Genomic DNA, 20,742 nt, shown 5'->3' on the forward strand with positions numbered 1-20,742 from the left:
AGGCCTATCGCGTGTATAACTTTGCGCGCAGCCCTCAGAATCTGCGTACCCCGCTCGGCCAAGGCCTATCGCATGTGAAACTTCCCGCGCACCCCCCAAATATACTGTACCGGCCCTGTGAACTGCTGCAGGGTTAGCGCGGCCCTTTGCGCTGCATTGGGGATTTCAATGCCTTATCCTTGGGCCAGGGGCGTTTTTCGGGGTGTAACTGGTGCTGCGGGATGTTCTCTGCGCCAGCCCTCAAAATGGCTTTGATATTCCATGAATACGCAGTGCACCAGAATGCTGTTTAGTGCACACGGCTGGTGCACGCTGCCTCTCTACGCTGCTCATGTGCGCTGCCTCTGCGCTGAAATCTATGAATTACCCTGTAAATCTCGATTTCCTGAGATTTCTTTAGACAGGATCCGTGTGCAATCATCGTTTTAAACAAAGTCTTTGTTGACTCCATTTTGGCACATTTTTGCTAGGTTTATATTTTAGTTTTCCTCGTCCTTGATGACACGTTTCCCAACCCCTATTTTTCGGAACCGTTTAGCTCTTTGCCCATTTCCTGATATGTTTTTTGCGTGAACCATAGTCAGTCTAACTTATTGTCAGAGATGTTTTTTCAGAAGCACATTGTCCTTTGATTGTCTATTAGTTTGGGGATTGCAAGACACATAACAATACAGGCACTTGCAAATCCGAACTGTGTATTTGACTTTTTGTCAATCATTCTTTCGAAAACAGATCTCCTTGAGATGTCAGGAGTAAAGGTATTGCTGAGGGATGTCATTTAGTGATTGCCAGGGGTTGAAAATGTGGTCTCCCTTGCGACCCCTAAAAAAATAAAATCTTTTATTAAAAAGAGGACCCTGCACTGTGGCCAGCAGCATGTGGCTCTTTGGGCCAGCAGCATGTGGCTCTTTATTTCTGGAGTGACTGGATTTCTGATAGCTATAGCCGTCAAGATAGTTCATTGGGTTGAGCGATTGCTGCCGCAATGTGCGTGTGATCTGCAGGTTGCAGGTTCGGCTCCTGGCAAGGTTAACTCAGCCTTTCATCCTGCTGAGGTTGATAATTGAGTACCAACACAGGTTGGATGATATTGTATGTGTATTTGTTCTATATGAAGCACTTTAGCGTAAGTGCTATATATTAACACATCAATATCGTTTGGCCTTGGACGTCTGCTTGCATTCACAGTAATTTGGTAAATGGGCCTATACGCGCTGATATTAACGATGGATATGGTGATCCATTCTTGTATAAAATGACACTTGATGGGGTGGGGTCAAATGACAATCAGAGGATAAGGGGCATGTGATGTCACTTCCACTACCCCTGGCATTTGGGTGAAATGACGTCCCTGGTATTGCTATTTTGGTTTACTCGATTTCACTGCTGCTGACACAATGTTACTGCTGCGGACAGTTAATGTTTGTCCTTCTGTTCGCTTTCCAGCTATTCTTCCCGACATGATTTCAAGAAGAACTGGTCAAATTGTACTGGTGAACACCATTCAAGGAAAACTGGGAGTTCCCTTCCGTGCAGCCTGTGAGTCACTGTCCTATGCTAGTTTTTAAATGTTCCTAATGTGACCTGGGATGTGTCTCTTTAGGCCAGATCACAATGAAATGGTTATGGTCTGCAAAGTCTTGGTCTCTTTATAACAACACTGCCTTACTTTACCTTGTTAGATTTGGCCAGACAAGGATAGTTGACATATAATGTAGTCTATGTTTCTGTTATTACTTAGATTCTCAACAACAGAACAACGGCCAAGCATTCATTTTTTCCTTTCTTTATTTCCTTTACCAATGGCAATTCTTCTGCAGATATTGCATTCAGCAAATGTTCCTCTGTTATGTATATGCTCAAATGTTCTCTATTATTTGTTATACACCATGGAATAAGTCTTTAGTACAATGATATATATATATATATATATATATATATATATATATATATATATATATATATATATATATATATATATATATTTATATGTTTTGGTTCACCACCATTTGTAAGCATATGTGTTGGTCAAAGGCCCTTTTTCATTTTGAAGTAGATTTTATGCAATTCAAATATTTCTATTTTTTGTAAGACCTATAGGTCTACTAAATAAACAAGTCCACCATTTGTACACATGTGTACATTTTCTTTGATATTTATTTCAAATAGTCCACCATAGCCACCTTTCCTATTTGAGTGTGTGGTTCCAAAAATTAGAATTTTACTTGGTTCATTAGGGGACCACCCCACTCTGTTACACATTTTACTAGTGAACACCATTCTTGGAAAACTGGGAGTTCCCCTCTGTGCAGCCTGTGTGTCACTGCAAATAGAAATATCTTCTGCAATGGTTTACCATACCCAGTAGAGCTTCCAATTCCAGGAATTTTTTATGCAGAAATAGGAGTTAGACTGTTGCTTGAAATGGGAAAAGAACAACACATAGTGATGTCACGCTTTACTGAGTAAATAATGCGATAAATCTCGGTTGTCGCCAAGGCGCGGTTAGTAGTATACACATCGTTAATAATGCGTTCTCTCATAAAATGTTAAAGACATGCAACTGGTGATAGAAACGTTGCAAGGAAAGAGCCATCTTCTGAGTTTAATACACAGATGACCTTCTTCGATGATTCTACTCGAACAAATATTTACACTAAATAAACTGGCGGCAAAAACTGTAGTTCTGGGACAACTTACACAAAGAGCAGCCCGAGCGCAAACAGAACTCCACTCAGCCAAACACCACTCCATACAATCAAACAGCACTCTGTACAGCTGCCTGCATTTCAGAAGCGGCTCTTTCTTCAAGACTGAATGTGCAGAGCGACAATCAACGTGGGGTTCCTGCAGAGGCGTAGCCAGGATTGTCTGACAAGTGGGGCCTGAAGCTAATGTAGCTGGGCCCACCGCAGTGATATCAACATCTGCAAATGCCCACATAGCACTGCTGAATGGACATTACCAGATGTTGGGTGGGCCTTGCCCGTTCAGGCCCTACCCCTGTCTACGCCTCTGGGTTCCTGAGCAGAACAAGACATGCTGCCTTCAGTGAATGTACAACATGCTACACTGCCACCCAGGGAGATGGAATATGCAGACTGCCCAGGAAGTGGTCTGCATTTTGATTACAGCAGTTCTGGAGTTGGGGAATGAGAAGTGCATGGATGCTATGTGCCTGTGCTTCCCTCCTGTAGACTGCACATATAACCTGGCCTTCTCAGACTAAGGTTGTGTGGTTGAGAAGCATGCATCAGGCAGGACACCTGTGCCAGGGAACATCTCTTTGAGTGGGACAGCGGGCTGCGTATCATGACAGATTGGCAGGAGAGACCTTAGGTCTGTCATGGTGAGCAGGCGACTGGTAGTGATATATATTAGTTGCATTATCCTAAACTGTGAGGCCATGTGCCAGATGCAGAGACAATGCCACCGTGCCCACTTGATGATGGAGGGCAGGATTCATTATCCTTCCCTCTGTCATTATAACTGGTCACCAAAATGACTTAGCTTTAATGTCTCCTCAAAAAGATGTCCCTAGAGAGGGCGCTAGAGAGCCATCCGTGCTGGACCCTTGCAAAATCCTGAAACATCTGTGCTCACGGCATATTCATTCATCTTGAACAGGTAGGGTTTGTGAATCAGACCCCCAGAGGGACCCCGGTGCCTGTTCACCATAGGCAGCGAGCCCAACAGCCCCGCCGGGTGAATCTGGGAAAGAAAACAGCTGTCCCGAGACAGCTCAAGGCGGAAGCCGCGCTGTCGCTGAGCAGCGCACACGTCAACCTCGGCACAGACTGGCCCCCCTGGGCCCCACTACGGCGGCACCGCCCGGCTGGACTGAACCCGGTGCGGGTGCCAGAGGGTGAGCCCAGAGGCGGGTGTGCGGAAACCAACTGGCAACAATGTGAGGTGGTGCTGAGACTAACGGCCACACAGCCATGGGGGCAGGCGGCGGTGGCCTGTGTAACCAGTGGCACATGGGGTGGAGGCAGTCTAGAGACCGCCCGAGCCTACCCGCGTATCGACTACCCGCCTGAGATGAGGCAGATCTGCTAGCAACACCGGCTGGCCTCGGGCGGGCTGGGGAGAGGGAGCCTCTGTTCACCTGAGCCGTGCACCTCCCGCCCGGTGGTCCGCCTAGGGTGCTGCATCCAGACCAGGATGTTGGTTGGGACCGCTCCCTTGCAGGACCGGAACGGGATGGAACAATTCACTGTCAAACCTTGGGACGCCCTGCTGCCCACCACGTAGGAGCAATGCCTGCTCTCCCTTGGGACGCCCTTGCTGCTTTCTCCTGACCCCAAGAAGCCCTGATCAGAGGAGCCAACCACGTGACAGTGGCACCGGGACTGGGGATGCCCTCTCCCCCGCCGCACTAACAGCTGCTGGCCACTACTGCTTCAATACATGCCACGCCACGGCAGATGTAAAAGCGATCCCCCAAACTAAATATCGCGTGTCTTGGGAACACGCAACTACAACGCCAACTGAGCTACGGACCGGGAGCCTGACAGAGCACCGGGGGTGTTCAGCTATGTGCCCCCGCGGCCCTAAACACCTCAAATCGACAGCGGGAGGTCGGCCCTTCCGCCTGCATTGCCTGCAGCATCCTCCCATCAAGTAAAATATATCCAGACGGTCGCTGCGGTTTGGCCTTTCTACGCCGGTAAGCATCCCTTCAATACAAACCAGAGCCCACAACCTGCTGGCAGAGCTGGACATACCCCGCAAGCCCCAGTGGTCGCTAGGGCATTGACCTTAGCACACCCCAGCCAATATTTCCTGGGACACGCAAGATCTGGGGCCCTCCCCCGCTGGCGGCCGGCCACAGAGCCCACCCTCGGAAATAGGGCACCAACAGTCAGCCTCACCAGCCCCAAGAAGGTTCAGATCCTGTGGAGACCTACATACAACCAATATCCAGAAAAGGACAGACCTGCCACCAAATCTCACACCACCCCCTAAGAGCCGAGCCGCATTGCATCTGCTAATCTTACTAACGATCCCAATATACTCCTGTCCTCGCTGTTCGTCACGCCCTTAGAGCCCGGCACATCTGTTGAGCTTTCTTTGAAGTCACTCACATCCCAAGATGCAGATCTCATAGGAGGCCACCAGCTCCATCTAACCACCGTGCAACAATCCCACAAAGACGTCTCCTGCCAAACTGCTCCAGCAATTAACGGGGACTGACATTTGAAACCAGCGCCATAGTAACAAATCCGAAACAACTGAGCCAAACGTCAACTCCCCCCGACATGGAGCAAGACGACAAAGCCCTGCAGCCCCTAGCGTTTCACATCTGAGAAATTCTTCTTGAACTCAAGGCTGGCATTGGCAACCTTGACTCCAAAATAGATGCCCTGTTGTCCAAAGTAGACCTTCTGCAACATTGCATGGACAAACATGGCCAGAGGCTCGATACGGTAGAGCAGAGGGTCTCAGACCTGGACGACAACACCTCATCCCTGTTGTCCAGGGTCACAACACTTGAGAAACAAATGAAAGGGGTCATCAACAAGAATGAACACCTAGAAGGGTGCACCCGCCGTAACAATATTAGGCTGATGCCCATAAGAGAACAACAAGCCCCAGCACGGATCGAGGACTTTGTGGAGAAACTGTGCAGAGACCTCTTCGGTGAAGAGGCTTTCTCGCAACTATTCATGGTGGAATGAGCGCACAGGGTCCTTTTCAGCTGCCCAATCTCGGGGGCGGCGCCTCGCCCCATTATAGCAAAGCTCCTTAATTACAGAGACCACAATACCATTCTCAAATCAGCCAGAGAAAAATGAGACCTACAATACGACGGAGGCAAGGTCCAAATCTTTCTGGACTTCTCGCCAACAGTGCAAACCTCGCAAATAGTCTTTCCAGGGGAGAAGCACCCTCTGCACGACAGTCAGATACAATACTCCATGCTATTTCCAGCCAAATTGCGGATACTCCTCACGGACAGGACCCAGTTCTTCACTTCCCCTGAAGAAGCTAACTCTTTCCTAGACAGCATTGGCTGCAGCCCCCTATGAGACAACCCCAGAGAGACTAAAGAAACACTGGCTGAGACTCCAATGGGTTCATCAGCCAGCAGTAGAAAGTTTCCACTTGCCATTGGGACTTCCTCTTCTGGAGCGAAGGCTAAGGAGGCAAGTTGGATCCCTGAAGGTTTACCCTGGCATCTGGGATCTCCTTTCACATGGTCAGTAGAGCCACAAACAAAGCATTTACCAAATGCCTTCTGGAATGGAGGCTTGTTCTGACCTCCCTCTGGTTTGGCACCAGAGGAGACACTATTCTGCTGTGGTTTCCCTGGTGGCTTACCCTTCTGGTTTTGTTTGGGGCCATCTTTAGAATTTGCAGTATTAGAATTCTCTTTGGAGTCCTTTTTAGGTTGTTTCCCCTCATCCTTTTTCTGAGTTACCCCAGAACCCTTGTGAGTAGCCCTGTTGGCAACCCACAAGCCAGCAGCCTTACCTAGCTTTCGGGAATCTAATTCCTTTGAATCAGCCAAGTGCTGTTTGAGCTCAGGAGAGCAGGCATCGTAAATTGACTCCAACATAAAAAGATTCCTCATACCTTCATGAGTGTTCACTTTGTAACCCTTAATCCATCCCTCTAAGTTTTTCAACCCTTCACTTACCCAGGTAGCCCAAGGGGTACCATCATGCTTTTTGAGGGTTCTAAACCTCTTAAAATACTGGGAAGGGGTCTTCCCAAACCGAGCTATCAGAGCTAGTTTTACACATTCATACTCTTTCATATCCTCCTCCCCCAACTCCATTACCACATCAGTTGCAACAGGGGGAAGCCTAGAGAACAACCAGGTGAGTAAGTCATTTCCTGTGATGTTCTGGAGCCCATGATTATATTCAAACAGAGACAACCAATCCAACACATCCAACTTAGGCTCATACATACCAACCAATTCTTTAGGCATCCGGGGTCTTTTAGGACTGGAACTTCTAGAGGAGCCAGAGAGAGAAGCATTTTCGACAGATAATTTCTTCATTTCTAGCTCATGCTTGAGCTCAATTTCCCTTAGCCTTAGTTCTTGATTCATTTCCTGATGTCTCTGTTCAGCCAGAGTATTCAGTCTCTTGAACTCTAGTTCAAGTTTCATTTTCTCTAATTCGTGATATTGAGGACTTAGTGTGGGACTTGGTAAAGGCCCAGTAGGTACAGCAGGTAGAGCAGACAGAGGCCTAGGGGGGACAGTCACAGCAGCCTCACCCTCCTCTTCTGACTCTTCCTCAAGATTATCAACATTTCGATCAATATCAATTTCTATAGTGTTATCTACATTTTCTGGCATGTTAGGTTCCTCAGACCCCTCATCCAGACTTTGGTTAGCTAACAACCTTTCTATTAACTCCATTGTCTTGCCTTTAGTCAGGAGGTTCTTATGCTTACACAATACTCTTAAACAATCAGCAGTTTTGGTAGCAAGGGACTCTTGACTATAAGTTTCCATAGTTGACATGTTAGAAAGATTACTTTTTCAGTGCTAAGCTTGGTGGTTAGTTTTACTAAGGTATCCTAAAGCACTCTAAAGTGTATACTCAATACAAATCCCACGCTGACACCAGTGTTAGGCAGAAACCTGTGCAGTTCCCTTAGGGAACACTGCAAAAGATTTAAGACTACAGGTGTTGGCAGTAAACCCACTTGGTAGCAGTCCGCACCACCCAGATTTACCTGGTAGCTGTGGCTGAGCCGTCAGACTTCCCTCAAGAAGAGTTAGGCAGTATGCAAAGTATACTCAATAGGCACTCAGATACAATAATACAAGCAAACACTGACAAGAGCTTTGGTATCAAAGTATATAATTATTTATTTAAAAACACACAGTTGAAACACTCCAGCACTCTAATTGTAAAATATTCTAAACACAGTTACTATTATGGTATATACACCCCTTTTTCCCTATCAGATAAATCACAGTAAAACACCACTTATTTTCATACAGAGGTGAGTACTTAACTAGATTGCACTCTAATAAGTTTGTGAGAAAGGGAGGGAAAAAGACAGAATATGAAGAGGTACACCACTCTAGGATTCAGGAACACTGTTAGCAAGGCAGAGAGCGAAAAGTCAGTGGTGAGCCAAAGTCCAAAGGCTGGGCCCACTCTTAGAGGGAGCAGAGCACAAATGCGCCCAAGATCACACAGTTACACTAGGCTTAGAAAGTCTTGCAGAGGGTTCAAAAAGAGTTTAGAGAGGCTTAGAAAAGTTTAGCCAGGGTGTCCCAGGCTAACCCAGGTTCGAAAGCCAGGGGCTAAATCTACCCCGTACAGTCGGTAGCAAGGGAAGCCAGGCGGGACACGGTACCTTAAGTGGGAAGGATCCTCCAACGGTGGCAGTTGTTCCTGGTAGTGGGTGCAAGTTGCGGTGTCGTCCAGAGAAGATCTCGACTTGGAGGAAAGATTAAGGTTGTTGCACTACCAGGGAAGAAACCAGCCACTGAGTTTTCCGGTTAAAGGTGGTACCTTGGTTTCGCGGTCGTGGTAAAACGTGGTATCCCGGTTGCCGGGGTGCTTGGCACGGGCAAGGCGGCCACGAGGTACATCGGGAAAGCGAAAAGACGGTGAAACTGGTTATCCCCACCAGTCAAAGGAAGAAGACTCTCTGGCGGGAGATCTCCTCTGTCGTTGGGAAAAGTGGTGAGGCAGTCCAGCAGGGCTCCACCGGTGGTGGTGTCGTGGCAGGTCGGCTCAGCTTCTCCCTCGTCGGATTCTTAGGTCCTGTCCCCAAAGCCCTGCTTTTATGCAGAAAACCCCCATTCACTCAGCCTAGCTGTCACTCAAACATGCTAAGTGGTGAGCCGGCCGGCTCACCACTTGGGCCAATCAGGACAGAGGGCGACTTGAGTTGCCTAGGCAACTCAGTCCAGGGTGCCTAAATCCCCCTCCACCCCTCCTAAGTACCCCAGACAGAGTGGCACCACTTTGGGGGCTTCTGTGGAGAAGCCCGCCAAAAAGTGGAACAAAGGGCTCGACTTGGGTTGGAGTCACAGAAGAGAACACAAACGCCATTTTAGAATCAAGTTTTGCCAAAAAATACCAACCGGAGAATTAATATTAATTAAATAAACCGGCGGTGTGTTCGAGGCTACCGTAAATAATTAAATAAAGATAGTAGCCTAAAACAATGGGAAATCCCATAGGAAAATATTCGCGGTTGAATATAAAAAGTAGTATCCACTGCCACCAGCCAAAACTCGATCAGGGGGGACGGAGACGTGCCCCCTCGACTAACATACCCCGGGGCAATTGAATTGCCCCAGCCAGTACCTCCACAATATGATGGTTTGTACTGGTTCTGTTCAGAATTTAAGACTAGTAAAGTCAATGGTGACTTTACATGCCCTGGGAGACAGTAGTCAGTCCCAGGGTATGGAGTCTATACTGGGGGGTCACTATGACACCCCTGTGTTACTGCACTGAGGGTGCTGTTTAACACACATCACAAAAACACATGAAGCCCTATGGGGTAAATGACCTCATAGCCCATTAAACACATCTAGATTCAAAGAAACACACTCACATCATGTCCAAGAGTGAGGGTAAAAGAGTCTCACTCTTGGCAGGAGAAAAAAATAAACCCCAAAAATCCAGCAAAGCTGCTGGGGGACTCACTAGGTTAGGAAATTCAGCCTAAACAGAGAATTCTCCCTAACAGTAGGCCATTTGAGTGGAAGGAGTTCTAGACAGAAGAGAGCAGACCAGATACTGCAGGCTTCTGGAAAGCATATTTTGAGGATTGTTTATGTGACAACAAAACGGTTTGCTTTTTTGTACAATTCAAAGGTTTTTCTGCAAGCTTTTAAATACCATTGCACAATGTTTCTCTACACGTTTTTAAATACCACTGCAAAAGCCCATATTCGGTGTATATTTAAAGCTATAAAATACAAAAGAGAAACCTGTATGAAATATTTTTAAGATCACATCAGTTAGTATGCTGGTACTTACACAGGGCACTTGATGATGGAGACAATAATGCTAGATTCATTCCCATTTTGCATAATATGCTTCGATAATGTTTTGGTTTTAAAAATGTTTATATTGGTTTATGTGATTTGCATATATTCCTAGACAGTTTCCTAAAATGGGATTATTTTAGCTCAGGGTAAGAGCTAGAATAGAAAGTGGTACAGTGCAGAAATTGCACAGTGGGTGTGAATCCCAGCTTCAGATCTTAACCAATGTGTGATCCTGGGTATATCATTTAATCTTGGATTTCCTCACCTGTCAAAATTGCACGTCCCTAAACCTTTCACAATTGTCAGCCCTTCAGAGTGATTTCATTCTCAGGGTATGATCTTTAAAAAAGAAACAATCATGGTTTCACTGGCTATAAATAGTGTTGCTTCCTCTGTAATAATAGTGAGCATGGATATATTGCACACCACAACCACTGGTGTGTTTGCGCTCTAATGGCAACACTGCTTGAAAACCATGTCCCACTTTTAATCTCAGTCTGTCTGGATACAGACACCCTCCTGGTATCTTCAAATCGTCATCCACTCTCTATGCAATGGTATTTGTCGCTTTCTCCCTGCTTCCCCCTTGGTCGCATGTATCCATGCTTGAGCACCTTTGCTGTCTGTGAGGCAGCTAATCTGAATCATTCGACTATTCTAGATTGTGTGCACCTTTGTCATAAAATATGTGTCCTGCTGTTATACTTTGTCCGGTTTACCTTCCACGTGGCTGCTATTGATGACATTTTTGCTATGCCTATGCTAGAACACAAGTACCCTCATCGTAGACTGCTAATGTGCCCTTGAAATTCTACTTGGTTATCACTCTGATTACAACAGGAATGAAGAGGGATAGGAGATTAAAAGGGAGTTTACCTTGCTTATTATGATGTCTGTGAGGGAACATATCAAGCTATGGATTGTGATCATGACACGGTTGGGGCGCACAAGATATTCTATATACCTTAATTCCTTTAGTCTGGTGGAGGGGGGCCCCAAAGATGTCCGTGCCCCGAGCCTCAAAAGTGCTTAAGATGGCCCTGCTTCCAGGGCATCATTCCCCAATGGGTGCCCTATGTTATTTACAGTGAAACCCAATCACTGTTATGTTGAGCTAGTTTTAGAAAGTTGCAGTGCTGCTAGTGTAGAAAAGTTGTCAGATGAACCATTTATTATGATTTCATATTTCATGACCTTATCAATCACTTTGTTCAATATAACAACATAAGCTATTCTGAAGATTGTGTCACTAGTGATGAAGCAATATGTTGGTGTTTATGTACACCAGTGTGGTTCACCCAGGCCCAAGTGATAAGGCAGATCATAGAGGATCACATCAAACGTCAGCCTCCATCTTCCTGACTTCCTTGATCAAGTAATATAACAGCCCTTTAGCACAAGCTGAACATTTACTCAGGTGGAGGAGCAGGTGGCACCAAACCATCCACCACACATGGCTGGGGTGTCTGAATGAGCAGAGACTGAGATTGGTTCCCCAAGTCACACTTGATCAGACCTCTCACATAACCACATACAGTGACCAGAGGATGGCCAGCTGACAAAGGGTGTTTGGATTGCGCGTGTGTCTGTCTGCCAGCGCCACTACCACCCCACTTCTTTAAATGCCTGATGGGGTAACAAGTGTCGAAGTGTAAGTTCAACGCAAATGTTCGTCTGACCATGAGGACTTGTGAACCGTAAACATTGCTTGACTATCTCACAAGAAGTTGCACTTCCCTGTCTCTCTTCTCTCCTGGAACCCCTGTCTCAGAGAAAGACCCTCTTCCCGTTCTCATGGGACACACGGACCAGAACACTCTCAGGCCCTTGCCACACGGCTGCCACTCTGAGTTGTGCATTGTCAAGCTAACATGAATGGGCACCTGTCCCTCTGTGAATCACTGGTCCAATATTTCTTATTAGCTTGCACTTGACAAGTTTACATATCTCCAACACTACTGTTATATGAAGATGAATATACTATGCATATGTCTCTTATCACCCTTGCTCCACCCTTACACCTGCATCCCCATCGTTCTTTGATCCTCTCTTACTGCCCACATCTATATTCAGGATCAGCAGTCCAACCTTATAGAATTGCTGTGATTGAACCTGACCACCAGCCCCAACTCATCCCACACTCTTGTCCTAATGTCTGGCTTCTTCATCAGGATTTGGAATGTAGCGTAGCTCTACTCCTCCAACTCACACTTAAAAGCGGTCATCAATTGCATTGGAGTGTTGCATGAAACTCCACATACACTTTTCCATACTTTCTCCGGATGGTCCCTTCCTCTGTTGATTGGCATGTGTGTTCTTCCTGGTCTGTCCAGCTCCAAGCTCCTTTGCCTCCTACAATCTTCTGTTTCCTAGAAATCCTGAGCTGAGAAGGGTCATTTTCAGGAGATGTATGTATGAGGGTCTCTATTTGTCTGAACAACCATTGATTTACACGTTATGCATAGTATAATAATGACTTCCCTTCACATGCTTCCACATCTCGGAATCCCTCATGGGTAAATCTGTTCAAATCAATACGCACACCTCAGAGCACTTACCCTTTCCCTATTACTTTGATACACGCTGACACCCGAATACCCTATCACTTTCGGTACTGATTCCTCTTAATACAGTTGTTCATGACATGGATCCTGATGAGTCATTGGTTGCATGAGCCATTAACTCGCCCCTCATCCTCTAACTGCTCCCCTTATACGTAATCCATTTCCTACCGCACCCTGTGTACTGCTCCCCACATGTGTTTCTTTTCCGGCACTGGTCTTTCCATGTGCTGCCCAGCATCCTGTACACACTTGAAACTGACAACTGAACACTTCCTTAAGGCCATGGATCATCTCTTTCTTTAGATTTTTGGAATCAAACATTAGGGCACTCAATGTGCACCGGGCGTGTGGCTGGGCGCAAATACCATCATTATGAGGAGCCACTGGGCAATACAGGCAGTGATGATGCTTGAGTGAGCCCTCCCTATTCACCTTGGAATCACACAACCCCATAATTTGGGCTTTTGGCAGATAACTCTTAGTGTTTCCATGGCTCTCAGCAACAATACTTTATTAATACTAACTACCAAATGAGCACGTTTTGCCTTTTTATATGTCTTAGGTGGCTTCCAATATTCCCAATTCTTGGTCTTCCCCCTCATTTATACGCACAATACAAAACTCTGAGTCTTAATACTACAGGTTATTATAACACAATCTAATGGGACTTAAGTTATTGACCTCCAAAGGATGAAAGGCTTAGTATGCTTATTTGTGGGAACTGAATTTACGAAGGTCAGATTCGCCTTGTGTCAGAGACCACAACTTAATTCATGAGCTATCTACCCGGAGAGACACAAAACCTTTGGATCAACATGATAGCTCAACACCATCTCTTTGTTCTTTGTTCCCCTGTTCTCATAGCTTAGTTGTGTAAATCATTTGGATGGTTTCCCACCCAACTATTTACTCCATTTACCGTTTCCTCCTGTCAGTCACAATGTTTGTCACATTTAAGCAATAACCTGAACTCTTTCAGTGGAAACATGAAGGAGGTATTTTGATCCTGCATATCCTATATCCACACTCCAAAGTGCCTCTATTCCAACTCTCTGCTATGTATACCACTCCCAATTTGTTGTTAACCAACACAGGGATTCAAATGTTGGTGTCTCTGGCACAACTGATATCTGCAGGGGCATTTGGTGTGACTCTCTCTGACCCACCTAGTGTATTCTATTTTATTGTTCATTTATAACGCCCTTAACACCAGCCAGTGGCTTCTAAGTGCGGGATCGGGAATGCGGGATTGGGAATCGAACCTGTGATGCGCTGCGTAGTCTTGCTTCCAAGACAACCTCATTGGCCCTGAGCTATCCCTTGATGTATGGTATCTTAGACAATTTAAGACTACATGCCTTCGACACCCGATGCCCTACAGTCAAATTACAGATCACATTCTTTCCTCTGAAGACTATTCTTGGATATCAAGCTGGAAGTATGTCAGCGCTAAGCAGGGGCGCCGCAGGCATGCATATGAGTCAGGAATGAGATGAGTCAAATGAAGCAGGAGACAAATGGTGCCACGTCTAGCTCTAACTTTATTCAGGTGCGAACTGAATACATGGTGGCAACCCCACCTCCTTAATCACGTGGGTTGCAGCCCACTCATTAACTGTAATGAACAGAGGACTGTTCCTCTTAATAAATAATAACAATATAGGTGGGACATTACAACTATGACCTTGTATCCAGCACTCTCCTGCTTGCATGGTCCTATCACTATGGACCCATTTTCACTGTGGCACTCGCTCGACTGATCAACCTATAATCTGGGTTAGATCCTGGAAAAGAGTGCCATCTCAACTCTTTCTGTGCATACTTCTGAAAAACTTCTGGGCCACTGATGGTGCTGCTACCATAATCTTATTCAATACTGTGACAGGGTTTCCCTCCATTCAGTTCACTTGCACCTCAGCAACGTGTCTATTCTATAACCTAAGCGACTGCCAACAAATAGTATTTTTTTTTTTTAAAAGTTTATTGATCAAAATTTTGTTTTTGATGCTTACGCATCTTTACAAAATTATAGCATTGTACATAAAAGTTACATCCAATAAACAACTTTACATTTTTTGATATTTAGTCCATTCAGTTCATTCCCAAAATTACATAAACAGCAATGTCATAATTTTTATCAATTTACAGAATTAAAACAGAATTTAAAAAGGACCAAAAACAGATCGTCAAATTACAAACATCATATATAAAAATCATGTAATAATTTACCTAAATGAAAAGGAAAGAGAAAGCACAAAAAATAGTTTTTTTTTTTTCCCCCTTTGGATTTTTACAAGACATGATGTATGACAAAGAAAGTAAACATATACAAGAAAATTTGGTAATAACCACGCGCATACATGCATATGCACATACACATAAATATATACGCACATGCATGCATGTAAATAGTCTTGACCTAAACACCAAAAGTTGTGAGTCGATGGAGAGCAGTCTCTGAGCTCGATGATAGTGCCTCCTCAATGATTTTTACCAGGCGTACTGTCGCTAGAATAATAGCATTTGAGGAGCCCCACATACAACGTGACCAAACTAATTCTCTTGTCAGACTCGAGTCTGTCGAACTGAAAGATGTAATCGATTTCACTCTTTCGGTTTCAAAGAATGGACATGCTAGAAAGATATGTTTTAAAGTTTCGATTACTTCCAATGTATTACAAAATCTGCAGCTGATACTGTTAGTATTATTAGCAGTCCTCTCCCAGTGTTTTGTTCTTACTTTCGTGTGTAATAGATCTAGACGAAATCGCATGTAAAGGGCTCTAGTTTCTGCACAAGGGCAGAGTGTCAAGTATGGTAGTCTTGGCGATTGCTTGTGACGGAATTTTGCATATTTGGTGAACGATTTGTAGACCGAGATTTGCGGACAGATAGCCGCCCAATCATTCTCGAACAGTCGTTTATGTGCTTTAAATAGTTTAGATGGAAAGGCTTCAGCAGAAATGTTTATACTCGCTAAAATAGAAAGCATACGCTTGTAAAAAGTTCTAATCGATATAGGATAGGCTTCCTGCAACATGATTTTAAAATCCTCATAAGTAGAATTTTCAATCGGAGTGCACATTTTTGCAAAGTTCTTTAAAGTGCGCCAGTCATGGCGCACTGCTAAAGAATTCAGCCCTAATTCGTGAAGTAATATTGAATTAGGAAGATAATGCGGAAGACCTAATGTTGCCTTCCACAATTTTGCCTGAAGTTTATTTAGAAAGACTGATAGGTCTAAGAGGCATAGATCTAAACTGTACAAAATTATTGCTTCAATCTTCTTAGAATAAAATTCAAACAACGGAAGTAGAGAAAATTTACAGTACCTATGAAAAATCATTTTCATTTGGTTTTGCAAAGATCGTGTTTTATCTGCAAGTGTGATTTGCCAAAAAATAGCAGAAGAATTATTTGCCAAGTTGTAGCCCAGATAGATAGTCTGTTTAACAATTAGAATATTACAAGAATTCAGGTGCCAACGAAATTTACGAGTTTTTATTTTTGAGGAAAGCACAAGAATGTTCGATTTTGTAGAATTTATCGTCAAGTTGTTATCGCTACAATAATGCTGAAATTCAGTTTGTTTTGCAAACCTGATTGGGTACTATCAAAAAGAAGCACATCGTCGGCATACGCAAGCCAAGACAGCTGAAGTTTGCCAAGACGAATTGTATTAAAGAAAGCCGGGTCCCATAGCTTTTCAATGTCAGATAAGTAAAGATTAAATAGTACTGCTGCAAGATTACATCCTTGCTTAACCCCAATTGCAGTAGAAATGGGGGCAGTCAAATTGCCCTGACTCGAAATGCGTACTCTAAAGGATGTTTTGTCATGTAACAATGCGATTAGTGCAACCAAGTAGGGAGGGAATTGTAATCGGAGCATTTTGTTCCAGAGCCTAATGCGAATAGCGCAGTCAAATGCAGAGGATAAGTCCAGAGATGCTATAAAGATTGGACCATGGTTAGGACAAAGTACTGCAGCTTTTAAATGTGCTAGGATTGTGGCATTTAATTGTGTGCCCATGTTCTTTCGAAAACCAGTCTGTGCTTTGTTTAGAATATGATTCTCAGAAATATGTGCTTCAACCTCCTTCAAAAGGAGGAGGGAAAAGATTTTAGATGCCACATCCAAAAGTGCAATAGGCCTAAAATTGAGGGGGTCATTTGTAGGTCCTTTTTTATGTAATGGAATGATAATAGAGCAAACCCATGAGGTCGGAAGATGTTTTTGGATAAAGATAGATTGAAAAATCTTCAAAAAAGTATTAGCCCAAAACAGTGGGTCGTCTTTGATTACACAGGGAGGGAGGCCGTTGGGACCTGCACATTTTGAGGATTTAAGTTTAGAAATGGCAAACAGAATGTCTTCAATAGTCCATGGGCATATCATTGGAATATGGGTAACTAAGTCCATAATGTCTACAGATGAGAATCTTGGTGGGAGCAAGTATTTCTGTGCATAAAAGTTGGACCAAGCAATGCCATCAATCGAAGATTCGAGCGAAGGCCTAGTACTTTTGTTCACTGTACGCAGTAGTTTCCAAATGTCCCGCGTATTGCGGTTACAGATTAGGCGTACCATGTTTTGGTTACCAATTAAATGAAATGCCGATCTGGCCGCTCTTATATTGCATCTATATCTGCTTAGTAGTAACTTCTTACTTACACGGTAATTGCTACAGTGTGTAGAATAGAAGTTTCTTTTAAGAATTCTTAGCTCATGATTTCTTTCCGATTTTAATTTGGCGATTTTACATGACAGAACATAATTAGGAGCATTTGATTGCGGCTGTATCAATGCAAGTTCTGCAAGGGTAGTTAAATGATTATGGATCATTTGCAGATTCCATGCAAGGATAGTCTGGCATGAATGTGCCCCTTGATCATGATCAGGCCACCAGTCCCGGTTTACTAAAAATGTTAGACGTCGACAGGTAGAGATATTCCAGTGAATAGACAAGAGTTGTCTGTCGCTTTGAATTAGAGACAGTGGTTGGAGTCTGCTAAAGGACTGAATTTCAGCAAGTACGATACACTGTAATATGGCATGATCACCGTAAGCAGGAAAGAACGAAGTGATAGGACCAATAATGCCCGCTAAACCCTGGGAGACAACAATATAGTCAATAGTCGAGCAAGCCTTTCCCCTGTGCCAAGTTAGGAAAGTTTGAGGAAATAAGGGATCTACAACTACTAGATCCCATGACCAAAAAAATTGGGCCCATTTTAAACCATTTGCGTGTGAAGTTTTGAAGTGCTGAGAGGCTATGTGTGAAAGATGGACTTTTTTAGATGCGAATAGATATGCATTGAAGTCGCCACAAATCAACACTTCTGTCGCTGGATAATTGCAGAAAGTTTCTGTAAATAATTCATTTAGAATGTGGATTGCTTCATCGATGGAAAGCTTAGCGGGGTTCCAATAGATGGAGATCAACATCACTTTTTTTAGTCCAGAAATATCAATGTCAATATTTATCATTACAAACAATTGAGAGCACAGCTTACGGTTTATTACAAAGACAAGATCATTATTGAGAAGAATGGAAATACCTCCAACTGGCCGACCAGACAGTGGCTGGCGTGCGGTATTATGAATGGCTGTGAATCCATCAAGACAAAATTCTTTACAGCACATGGTTTCTTGCAAAAATAAAATAGAAGGAAGAGCATTCAGTTTTCTATTTGTAAACCATGTGAGAAGATTGTTTAGGCCACAGCAATTCCAGGATTGAACAATAAGCTTGTTACATTATGATGAAGATGCCGCAATCGTGCTCATTGTTTGTAAAGGTTTCTGAGAAGGCGGCAAAATTCCCAAAAGTCCATTTAGAGCAGAAGTAAGGGAGGCCAACTCAACTAAGATTTTTTCATTCTCCAAAGGTGTAAGGGCCGAATTAGTCAGGGTATTACATTTAGACGAGGTGGGTGGGGGGAATAAATTCCAAGAAGTGCATTGCCTTTTCGAAAGAAGAAAAAGCTTGTAGTTCCAGTCCCAAGAAAATTAGGTCCAATTTATGCTCCCAAATTAGCTTTGCAATAATGGGCGAAATTACCTTGCAAAGCATGCGATTGTTGTTGATTAAGGGTAACTTTATCCATTTGATGTCTTGGGAAATTAAATTGCGCAGCGAAGGGATTTTATATATGGTGTTCATCAAGAATGAGCGATTGATAGGCGCCACTCCATTGATTTGTTGATTACTGGACCAGCCAATCAAGGTCTGCGTCTCTTCGGGGATTTCATTGAAGGAACGCAGATCGCGATTAACTATAACCTCTATGATATCCGGGGTACATACAGCAATGGGCTCTCGACAGACCACACTCGCCACCACAGAAGGAGACGCAGCCACCACCGAGATAATCTCTGAGGAAGTGGCGATGCTAGAAGATGAACCAGCTTGCATAGCAGAAGCTGCTCCACTAGGATTATTGGTGGCTGTCAACACAGTTGGAAGGAGCATTTGAGTGTCAGTGTTTTGCAGGAGAGAGAATTGAGGTTCTTGCAATTGCGTCGTAGGCATGGGTTGCAATTGCATCGTAGGCATGGGTTGATGAAACATTACTGGAATATTCACAGTGGATGGAGCAATGTATTCTAGGGCTTCTTTCTTAGCAATGCTAGTCCCACTACAGCCTGATGTTTTTTTGTTTGCAATCAGGGGAAAGAAAGTGTTGAGATTTGCCTGAACTAACGTGTTAGAGCTTTCAACATCTCCACAGACAGCAGATTCTTCAGCCTGAGTGAGATCTTCTAATGCATTCTCAGTAATGGATTTGAGAGAATTTGAACACATTCCTTTCTTTGCTTTTTTTTTGGCTTTTTTAGAGGGATTTATTTGTAACGCCATTAAGCTTTCTTCGTTCAGTTGGCTAGAATTAAAGTGAAAGTCTTCGCTTCCAATTTGTGAAGTATTCAGTATTACATCACCATGAGTGCAACTTTTGGTTGGAGCTTGCAAAGGGATGGCTGCACTGCCGTCAATCGCAATGGCGTCATAGTGTTTCTTTGCTTTATTTCTTCGTTTCAATGCTCTCTGATAGGATTTTTTTATCCTCCGAGAAGGATGATAAATATTTGATGGCACCTCAGTCAAGTCGGGCGAGGTCAAGGTGGAATTCTCAAGTAAGTTTGTAAGCGCTGAGGGACTATCAGGAGCCTGCTCGTCCACAGTAGCGGCCTGAGCATTTAAATCATTGTTAAGAAGGTCGGCTGAGAACAGCTCTGATCTGAATAACAGCTGTTCAATTTGTAATATTCTATCGTGCTGAAGTTTAGCCACCTCTGCTATGTCCATTGGAGTTGGGCCAGAGGTAGAAGTTACAGGCAAACTAACTCCAGCAGTGGCATTAGCAAAAGTAGTGGCTATGCCATTTAACAAATATGTAATCTCAGTTGTTTGTGTACTTTGTGATGTTGAAGCCTGTGTTGCCAGATTAGCAGGAAAGCCTCTCTTTACAAGCTCAGCCGTACGTTCAGGACAAGCAACATGAAACTTATGACAGGATTCCTGGGCTAGCATAAACCCTTCGATTTTTGCTAGTTTAATTGAATTGTCAACAATAGCTTCTTTTATATCCTTTAACAACACGTGTGTAAATTCGTGTCCCCTGTCCAATAAATTTAAAATACGAGTTAATACAGGAAAGGAATGTAATTCACGCTCCAATAATTGTGAAGAATTTTCATTATTCGAAATTGGGGATATAAGAGAATTGGGAGCAGTAGGATCAAGGGAAGGCACATGTGGTAAATGATTATTCAAAGGATCAGAGAATCCAGTATTTTCCTGTTGTGGTTTCATGAAGGATTGAGGTTCAAGAGTGGGGGAGCTTCTCATTTTGCTCAGCATAGGCCTTTCGTGTGAATGACTTCTGGATGAAGAGGGTTGATTACAAGGCGCTGAAGACGGACATGGCGTCTGATGAAAATGAACATGTTCCCTCGCTCCGCAAGTAGCTGATACAGGGGTAGAGGGGCCGAGAGAGAGACTAATTCGCCTTTCTAAGGCGGACATAATGCCAGGAGCGAGCATAGAGGTATCTGAGACGGGCATAGGGCCATTGTCTATCACCCCGAAAAAGACATTATCTTGAGTGTCAAAGTCATTAGCAGTTTGTAGAGTGAAAGGTATATGCATTTGTAGTTCAAATGAAGGAACGGAGCCTTCCATGCTTATGT

At 44.0% G+C, this 20,742-nt stretch overlaps 1 protein-coding gene across 1 annotated transcript in view; it reads left to right on the plus strand.

Annotated features, from left to right (window-relative positions):
- Positions 1–20,742, plus strand: part of DHRS7C (dehydrogenase/reductase 7C) — a 306,673-nt gene that overhangs the window by 219,709 nt on the left and 66,222 nt on the right. The window contains exon 5 of the mRNA XM_069654467.1: positions 1,447–1,539. Within this exon, the coding sequence (XP_069510568.1) occupies positions 1,447–1,539 (93 nt within the window). The remainder of the gene's footprint in view (positions 1–1,446; positions 1,540–20,742) is intronic.

Source organism: Ambystoma mexicanum, chromosome 3q, assembly GCF_040938575.1.
Source record: "Ambystoma mexicanum isolate Mex_15411 chromosome 3q, UKY_AmexF1_1, whole genome shotgun sequence".
Classification (NCBI taxonomy): Eukaryota; Metazoa; Chordata; class Amphibia; order Caudata; family Ambystomatidae; genus Ambystoma; species Ambystoma mexicanum.